Source organism: Aedes albopictus, chromosome 3 (assembly GCF_035046485.1).
Source record: "Aedes albopictus strain Foshan chromosome 3, AalbF5, whole genome shotgun sequence".
Taxonomy (NCBI): Eukaryota; Metazoa; Arthropoda; class Insecta; order Diptera; family Culicidae; genus Aedes; species Aedes albopictus.
This window is the reverse complement of record NC_085138.1, coordinates 386,517,139-386,527,051: the sequence shown is the minus strand read 5'-3', so window position 1 is coordinate 386,527,051 and position 9,913 is coordinate 386,517,139. Positions and strand designations below refer to the sequence as shown.

General features: G+C 38.9%; 1 protein-coding gene across 1 annotated transcript; it reads left to right on the top strand.

Moving 5' to 3' along the window:
* Positions 1-8,393: 8,393 nt before the first annotated feature.
* Positions 8,394-9,531, top strand: LOC109403727 (regulator of microtubule dynamics protein 1). The gene is made up of 3 exons (XM_019676627.3): positions 8,394-8,675; positions 8,726-9,276; positions 9,376-9,531. Exons 1-3 carry the CDS (start codon positions 8,583-8,585, stop codon positions 9,431-9,433), a joined length of 702 nt encoding a protein of 233 aa, XP_019532172.3. The 5' UTR covers positions 8,394-8,582; the 3' UTR covers positions 9,434-9,531.
* The last annotated feature ends 382 nt before the right edge of the window (positions 9,532-9,913 follow it).

Genomic DNA, 9,913 nt, shown 5'->3' with positions numbered 1-9,913 from the left:
CGGAATGTTTGCGATGTATGTTTTTCCGAAACTCCATAATGGCACTGTCCGTAAACTACTTAGACTAGCAATCTCAGACACTCCCTTCCCCCTCGTAGACTTTTTCCACACAAAATTTTGTTGCTACGTAGTTTATAGACAGTCCCTGGTGACCGTACACTTCGTAGTTGCTACTCCGTAATTGACCAGAGCTAGTGGAGTTACACAGAGAACCGATGGATGGGACTTGGGATTAGTAATGGGTTAATAACAGCACCGGCCACGTCCTGACGGTCAATCATTAGACACTGCTATAAGGGTTATATAGTCCATTTAGAGCTTTCAGCGCCAACAAGCTCTGTAAGAGGTAGGTCGTGTCAACTGCAAACACTAAACTGGTCATATTGGCATTATAAAGCTAATAATTATGCTTTTATTTCGATTATCATCTGGAATCGCGATTCCTTTATTTATGTTTCTTCATCTGTTTAAGGACATTTCGGCTCAATTTCTTCTCCCTTTGTATACTACCGATTTGCCTTCTCGGACGAAGCGACGTTCGCGACCTGTAGGATTCCAGGAGCTTCCTATTCAATTTCGTATGAAATCGTCTGCTCTGATCGATTCTACTGAATAGACCCCAATAATGCTAAAAAAAGGTTAGGAAGCGAAATTCATGGCGCATTAAATTACTGTCCGAAGTTAGAACTTTGTAAAACTTCATTATTAGTACTTAGTCTAGAACATAATATCAAAAGTTATGTATATCGTGTAGCTTATCAATATTTTAACGTCGTACTTCGTATGGCAAACTTTTCCTAGATGGCAGATCGAAGCTCTGTCAAAGCAAATTAGCTTTGTTAACCATCACGCTAACGCCGCTCAGCACTAAAGTGCATAATTTCCAGACTACACCAAAAATGTGTAACCCTTGCGCATTCACAAAATCAGCTCCTGTGTTCACAAAATCGTTAAATTCGCAAAAAAAAAATTGTACGGCAATCTAGCTAGGTTTACTAATGACCTTGGGAAACAAAAAAAATTATCGACATTTCGCATCTAGACGCGTGTACGAGCTGTTTTTGAGAATGTGTAACTGTTACAAATTTTTGTGTGGTCTGGAAATTATGCACTTATGAGTAGGGCTTACACATTTTAGTGTTGAGCGGTTTTACTGTGATGTTCTATATTCGACTATAAAACCGACTTAATATCGTTTTTACAGCCTAATGGTTACTTGATAGGCTGCAGGAGGTTTCAGAGGGTGTTACTCTTAAGCAGTGAAGAGAATTGTCAGACAAAAGAGGCACAAAACAAGCAACAAAGAAGACGCGACGATTACTCTTTATCCCTACTGACATGATCTCGAAAATGTTTGTTGCAGACAAAACGGAAGCTGAATTTGTTGCGTACTTTTCAACTCGTGAATAATCAATTATTACTAACGCAAAGTCGAAACTGTTTGATGATAGATCTTCAGCAGAGTAGCTGTGTCGGTAAGTCGGTAAGTTACCGTTCGAGAATCGCAATGCAATGCTTCAAAATCTCTAAACTTTTTTCACAAGCGTCGGATCACTTTGCGGTCTTCGGCAAAGTTGTTCGGCATATCCTAGGCTATACTTTGACGTTATTAGTTACATTGTATTAGACAAAAGAATTCAACTTATGAGTAAAATACAAAAAAGTACGTTTTTCCATACTAACTTCCATACAAAATTCAATCTCAATGCGGAATACGGAGACGCAACCCATCGCTCCCAAATTTTGCACAGTTGTTTTGGACGCTAATACAGATTGAAAAAGCTTTGTTGCGGGTTGACACGATCAAATTTAAAGTTTCTCCATACAACGTTGACCCACTCTAGTGAATATATAACGAAGCCACACCTCGAATTTTCGAAAGCACAAATCTGAAGAACCGAATGTCGGTTTAAACTGAAAAGTTGATCGATTGGTTACCCCTTGGTGGTGACCAATCGATCAACTTTTCAGCGCAAACCGACATTCGGTTCTTCAGATTTGTGCTCTTGAAAATTCGAGTTGTGGCTTCGTCATATGTTCACCTTAGAGTCCATCACCTTGTCGTAGTCCCCTGCAACAACCAACATTTTAAAAGGGCCCAAGAGGTCTTGTGTCTTTTTTTCGAAAACGCTCCGTAGGGCCTAACTTCAGCAGCCCGCCCAAGCAAATGTACACCGTTATCCGAAAGATCGATGTTTGCTCTATCAGCTGATAACGATCTTAGTGTGTGTGAATAAGCTGATGGGGGCTCAGGATCGACATGTGAAGTCATTGTTTACCAATGCTTGTATGCCCTTTTCAAATGTTGCTCCAGCATTGTCATTGAAACACTGAAAAAAATCTACATTTCAGTTTTATTTAACTTTTGATCTCTACATCCTTTTGTGGTGTAAGAAATATAAACAAAAAATCAATGTTCGCTTTTCACTGTTCATTCTCACTTTGGATCATACCTTGTTGACAACTTCTTTGTTCGCTTAGGCCAGACAATTGTAGATTTATCCAAAGCACCGGGGACTTTTTACTTTTGCTTGGAGCTGCATACCAGATACTACCTCATCCGAAACCTCTGGTAATTCACGAATGGAATGCTACTTCTTCGAATTACCGAAGGCACGACTACTTGTCAGCCCTTCCCCATTCGTAACGATGTCATCGCTCCCAGTTTTCCGTAAAACCTTGAAATTCTCGAGCTTGAAGCTTACTTCCAGCTTTCCTGATTCATAATTCTTCAACATACCCATATACATATACAGAACTCCACCACTCCTACCCTCGACTGCGTCCTGGGTATTGCGCGCAGGCCTTCGTACAGCTTCCTTCCGTACGGTATCATCGCTATCAGCTATGGCGATGTCCTACGATTTTGGGTGGCTTGCACCGCACGGGTTCCTGAACCACCTACGTGTCCCGTCCTGCCAATATGATGACGGATCGACCTTCGACGACCTAGGTCGGGCATTTTGTCGTTAAAAACGGCGGGATTATGTTATACCGGAAGGGTATTACTAACAGGTTTACATACGAGAAGTGATGATAGAATAACCTGTGGACCACTTCACACTCGCTCTGTTCACTTCTACAAACTTCTCAAAACTTCAACTTCTTTCCGCAAACATTTCCAGCTACTTCAAACTTTAAACTTTGGCTTGCTACTGTCTGGGCATGTGAACAATCATCGAGTCGCCAATCGCCTTAAGGTTCATGACCTCGGTCATTGCCCTCCCACTTCTGTCCGCAATCTTCCGGATAACAATTCCAAGGTGCATTTCCGGTCATAGAATGCGGCGTCGAGTTATACATACATATGTGTATTCGTAATCTCTGATCGCCTTCCACAAGTCCTCTTTGGTAGCCTTGGAAATTCTAAAGACACGGAAAATGTGCCGCAAAATTCCGTTTTCGGTCGCGTATTGTTTCGATGACTGCTGACAATGTTTCATCCAAAGATGTTTCTGTTTGAATCTCATGAAGAGTGATGGTATTTGGAACTTCTTCGATGGAACACACAGTGCTCTGATGTAGTTCCATCAAAGGGTGTTTCTGCAGCCGGATAAACGAGAACAAATACCCGAGATGGTGGTAAATATGCTCTGAGATATGCTGAACCGTGAAATCATAAGGCTGAAGCCACAAGGCCCAACCTTCTGCCCTAATGCATTAGGCCGTGTTGGTTTTTGCAAAATTGGCCCAAATAAAACCCTGCAAAATGAAAAAAAAATCTCAAAAATCGGGAAGCTAGTCCGCTTTTGACTTGATGTTTTATATGGGAATTTTAATTTTCCAGTATAAGGAAATCCAACTTTCTGAACTCTTGAAAAAAAGGTTACCTACTTTTGAGCAGCACTAAAACTCCTCTCCCCCTCTAGCTGCACTTCAACTAAGAGCGTTACTAAATTTCGAAACAATGGACATTCTATATGAATGATTTCTAACTTCTTTAATTGTCATCACTGAATGTTTTGCGTGTGGAAGAGGGTTGCGAAAGCCGTCTACGACGTCACCACCCGCCGCTGGAAGGAGGCGTATGTAGGGGAATCCAGGGCATAATGAACACCCGGGGTAAAATGAAAAGCTCTGTTTTTGTCGAAACCGTTGAATTTTACGTTAAACTTGTGATGCAGAAGTGTGAAGGAACAAGTCATTGTTCTATTTGTCAAAGGTGCCATATTTATGTCCCTTCAAAATAACTAAAATATCACTCAAATTAAAATTTATGTTTCATATGGTGGATGTCATACCATTTTTAATCAGCAGCAAATAAGGTATTGCGAGCGTTTGAATGTCTTTCTTTATCATAAAAAATAGCCAAGCATTACATTATCTATACATATACTGGGGTTTTGCAATCAATAAAATATTTTATTTTTGATCTGAATTAACTCAAAATAGCAATTTTGATGCTGTAGTCAACTCGGGGCCAAACTATCTCTGGCAATAACGAATGAATGTACGCACATTGCAAACTCTTAGGCGTTTTGAAGTGTTTGAAAAAAATCAATCCGATTATTTTAGCATAAAGTTCATTTAATGAACTATAATAATATGTAAATTTATCTAATATGGAGTATTAAATTTGGTATTGGTATTGATATGCGTAGACGAACTACTTAACTGGTCAATGTAATCAAAGGTATAGCATTAAATATGTCCCCGATGGGTATCCATTTCGCCCCGTACTTTTCCTGCCAGCCCTGAAAGAGACATGGTTTACAATTAATTATTTCTTCGAAATTAGGATATTCAACCTGCTGTAAATGATTGAAACACGTACGTAACAAGCTAAAGTTGTAAGCCAACTGATAACATGTTGATTTTTGTTTGTGTTTTGCAGGCCTAACGGACTCATTTTCTTAGGGTGTCCATTATGCCCTTAATCCCTCTACCTTATATAAATAAAACAATTTGGATCGTAAATATTCTTTCAGTATCACTTCGTACAAGCTTGGTATCTTCGGAAAAGTTGTTGGCTTATTTAGTAATGGAGTCGTCTTATAATGTTAACTTTAATGCACATATGCATGTATATTAGAATAACATCAAATTGGCTCTTATCATAAAATGAGGTTGATAAAGTATGCTGTGTAACCATTTTGGCAACACGCTTTTTAAGCGTAGACATTTTTCTCTCCACAAAAGACGAAAGAAAACAGATTCCGTTCAGGAAGCGTTTGAACAGTCTCCTGCTTATTGCTCTCTCGCTCTCACTCTCACTTCTTCTTCTTCTTCTTTCTGGTTCTACGTCCTCACTGGGACTTGGCCTGCCTCGCTTCAACTTAGTTTTCTTTGAGCATTTCCACAGTTATTAATTGAAGGGCTTCCTTTGCCTGCCATTACATGAATTTGTATATTGTGAGGCAAGTACAATGATATACTATGCCCAGGGAGTCGAAAAAATTTTCCCGACTGGAACGGGAATCGAACTCGCCGTCTCCGGATTGGCGATCCATAGCCTTAACCACTAGGCTAAATGGAGACCCCTCACTCTCACAGAAAATGCGAATTGAAATAGGCAACACAAAAGTCACGGGCTCTTGGCAAGGGGAGTACATCGTCTCATGGTAAAATTAGAGGTAGTTAGTGTAGGTTCCCCAATTTCAACGCCCCCTTCACTGGTACATTTGCATGGGTGAATTCGTGGAAGAATCTCTGAAGAAATGGATTGAACAAACTTCTGGAAGAATCCATGGAACAACTTTTAAAGAAATACTTTTAAGAATACTGAAAAAGTTTCTAAAGACATTTCCGCAAGCATTTCTGGAATTTCTGGAAAAAAAAACAGGAATATTTGAAGATACCATCTATGGACTCAATGACGGCGCTACTTCAACAACGAAATCAAGCAAGTCGACAGAAATTTGACCTGGCCCCAGGTCAAGACAATGGCTGGTAATTACCCAGGATGTAGACCTTTCAATTCGGCCCTCTGAAATTCCAGAAGGAATACCTGAAGAAGCACCTGGAAACTTCTGGTAGAATACCTACAACAGAATTTAAATACGATTGGATACAGAGGTACGATTGAAAAAAAAAAACCAGGAAGAATTTCTGAATAAATACAAATAGGAATATCCGGCGGAGTTTCAGTTGAAATATGTGCGAATTTCGGCAGGAATCTCCAAAAGAATGTCTTCCAACCTTTCCGTAAGAACCCTTATAAGAATCTCTGAAAGAATCTGTAGAAAAAATTATGAAGAAACCCTTTGTAGGAATTTGTAAGACTTTCTTAAGAAATCCTTGAAACAACTTCAGGAAGAGAAATGTATTGAAGGAATATCTGAAGGAACAGGAAGAAATTTTGAGAATTTCCATAATAATCACCTGTAGAATTTTTAAAGCCATCCTTGGAGAAAATTCTTTAAAAAATTTAGAAGGAGTTCTGAATTTCTGATTCTTAATATAACTGTGAATCATTTTCTAAAAAAAAGATTCAAAAGTTAAAAGCCATGGGAGATTTTTTGAGAGAATCCCTCAAAAAAATTGTGATAAAATCCCTAGGGAAGTTTCTATAGGAATCCCTGCAGAAAATGTTCGAATGGATCTCACATATTTGATATAGAGTCGCTGCCGGAGGAATTTCTAATGAAATCCCAGAAAGATTTTTTAACAGAAATACAGATGGATAAAAATCCCTGAAACAATTTCTAAAGCAAACCCCGGAGAAAGTTTTGGGATAAATCCTTGGAATATCGTTTGAGAGAATGCTTAAAGGAATTTGCGATGGATATTTTTGGAAAAAAATCTAGAAAAGCCTCGAAAACATATTAACCCCATGTTGAAGGATTTTCCAAAGAAATCTCTGGAGGAATTTCTGCAAAAGCTCATACACAGCTCTTCGTGAAACTTCCGGAGGACTATCGAGTGGAATTTCAGGAGAAATCGCAAGTTGCTGTGAAATTCTTGGATGAACTTCCGAAGTAACTCCAGCACAATTTTTTGAAGGAATTTTTCAGAAACATTTTCTGAAAAAAAAAACTCTGGAATAGTTTCTGAAGGCATCGCTGAAAATTTTATTAAAGGAATCTCTGGAGAAATTTCTGAATAAATGTCTAAAGAAATTTCTGAAGGAATCTCTGAACGAATTTTTGAAAGAATCCCTGGAGAAATTTCTGCTCAAGTTCGTGAATAAGTTTTTGGAGAAAAAAAAATAGGAAAAGCATGATGCTTTGAAAGAAATTTTTGGTGAAATTTGTAGAATAGGTGGAATTTCTTAACAAATCCCTGAAGGAAATTTCTGAATGAATCCATGGAAGATTTTTTGAAATAATCCATGAGGGAATTTGGTAAAACCATTTATGCCAGATTTCGTAAAAGAACTATTTTTGACACTTCTAGAGAAGCACATGGAAGATTTTATGAAATAATCTGCAACATGATTATTTGATATCGTCGTAAGTTGAATATTCTGGGTTCACTTACTTTTATTTAGCGCTGAATTGCAACAAAAGGCTACCGAACAGAAAGCGGTATAAACCTGAACTACTCGTACAGAAAGATCCTTCAGCAAATACAGCACAACCAGTAACCACGCTTTATCAAAACCAAATGTTGTCACGAATCACTAAATTTCCGAAGGAACCCCTGGAGGAATTTCTAAACTTTTTGTATTTTTGGAACATTTATGCCAATTAAGTTTTTGTGTATGTACGCTGCTCAAAATATTGGCTTTAGAACCATAAATATTTATGGAGACAAAGGATTTCGATCGTAACAAGCTAGAGAGCTTTAGTCGTTATTTAGCGAGAATTACTAATATATGCCAAAAACTCCGAGCCTTTTAACGAAAACTCAATTATCATGCAGTTTTCATATGGTTTGGTACATTTTGGTAAACAATTTAAATAGAGTTTAAATTAAAAACTTTTGCTTCGACTCTATAGACATTCAGAAAATTGAAATCGAGGTACGCCTGTAATTTCCTAGAAGTTTATTGAAGTGATAAGAATTGCAACAAACAAAAAATGCTCGAAACGCTCTCTGGTGATTCTTAAGATTCTTTTGGAATTTTTCATTCCTACTTTGTTTATTTTTTCTTACGAATCTTATGCTTAAGATTATTTCTAGTACTACACACATGGTCGCGCTTGTGCTGATCAGTACAGCCTATGCATTTCGTACAAATTTTGAGCTCTTCACGCCGCATTCAACATCGCCATCAAAGGTATAAAACCATTCACCTGCACCGGACCTGCGAAGGAATGCCAAAAACGTGCGCATAGTAAACTCCAACCTAGATTATGCCACCTGTGTGTGCCGTCAAAATAGATGTCACCACTCTCACCACGTAAAACGAACGTGCATTGGAATGATAACACACACGGACGGTGACTTACCCCAAACTTACCGTATAGGTACGCCTCAACTCAACAAGCAGCGTGCTTATTCACCCGAATGCATCCGCCGCCTCTCGAAGTTCATTCAGTCGGCAGGTCGGCTAAGCCAGCATGATGTTAGACGCTTTCATTTTCATTGTCACTCGACAGAGATAAGACACCAACGCGGATCGCGCGAACTGATATTTGAGTTCTTGTGTGATTTGATTATAATCATAGCGAGGTAATCGACCGTCTATCAATCAATCGATGGCTGATTTGGACGAGATCATTTACAAAGCTGATCAATTTATAGTCAATTGTGAATTTGAAGAAGCTTGTCATCTGCTACGCGAATACAGGGTAAGTAGTGACCTAGTTTATCATTAGTGCATAACTATTCAAACTTGTAGGATCCTCCTCGTTATGAAATACTGTGGCGTCTTGCAAATTCCCTATACTATCTCTGTCGAGATTGGTATCGAACGGATAAAAAGCGTGCAGAGAACTTGATCCCCGAAGGCTTCGAAGTATCGTCCAAGTTGCTGGAAATATCTCCGGAAAAATCACCTTCCCATAAGTACTACGCCATATTCCTGGGAGAAAAAGCAGGACTCTCCGGACCCAGACAGCAGATCCTGTCGCTGAACAATGTCCTGTCTCACATCAAGACCGCCATTCAGCTAGATCCCTTGGATCCGTTCGTGTGGTACCTGGAAGGAGCTTTCTACGAAAAACTGCTTCGTCTGCAATGGTTCGAAAAGCAGCTAGTTTACACTCTAAACAAACACCTGGTGAAGCCCACGCCCGATGACGCGCTTCGGTGTCTGCTCAAAGCGGAAGATATTAGGGCCAACTTTTTCTACTACAATCAATATCTGATCGGGAAGATCTACTTCGATCAGAAGGAGTACGATAAGGCCAGGCCGTTCCTTTTGAAACTGGCCAATCTTCGAATACTCAGGTAAGCAGGTTCACAGAACCGGTTTCAAACGAGTGAATCTTGGATAAGACATATTTCCATTACATACGATGCGTATTGTTTTGTGTTTTGTCCCTGCAGAACCGAAGACGACAGGCGTGCCAAGGAAGAAGCGGAAAAGATGTTGGCCAAAATATAATCTGAACGTTTGTAGGTTACTGTTATTAGATTTATATAAGTTGTACAGCATAATTTTTAACTCTTATATAATAACCGGAATAAATTAAAACAACGATACACTTTGTAGAAAATATTTAATACGTTATGCAATGTTTGAAGCATGTGTGAAATGCACAGAATTTACGATCAGTGCCAGTAATTTAGCTTTTGTTAAAAATAAAAAGGTAAGTATAAATATGTGAAAAGTATGGATAAATAGCAATGAATGCTAGATTTTTATCCTATTTTCTACATAGCCGGAGCAATGCCAACGCAATGCGGTTTATTATAATTCCGTTTTTTACATATTCTTGAAACAAATGAAAAAAATGTATAAACAGTTTCTTGAAGGTTATCTTACGTACCGTCGTTCGGAGTGACATTGGGCCTAGAGGGTAACATTGGTCCATCGATGCTACGGATTCAATAAAGTCAGAGAATTTGACGGTGGATGCAAAGT

What these genes read in the sequence shown, in the direction of transcription:
- LOC109403727 (XM_019676627.3), top strand. Translation starts at nt 8,583, where the DNA reads ATGGCTGATTTGGACGAGATCATTTACAAAGCTGATCAATTTATAGTC. An exon ending in ATCTGCTACGCGAATACAGG is followed by an intron (nt 8,676 to 8,725) that starts GTAAGTAGTGAC and finishes TCAAACTTGTAG; the next exon opens with GATCCTCCTCGTTATGAAAT. An exon ending in GCCAATCTTCGAATACTCAG is followed by an intron (nt 9,277 to 9,375) that starts GTAAGCAGGTTC and finishes TTGTCCCTGCAG; the next exon opens with AACCGAAGACGACAGGCGTG.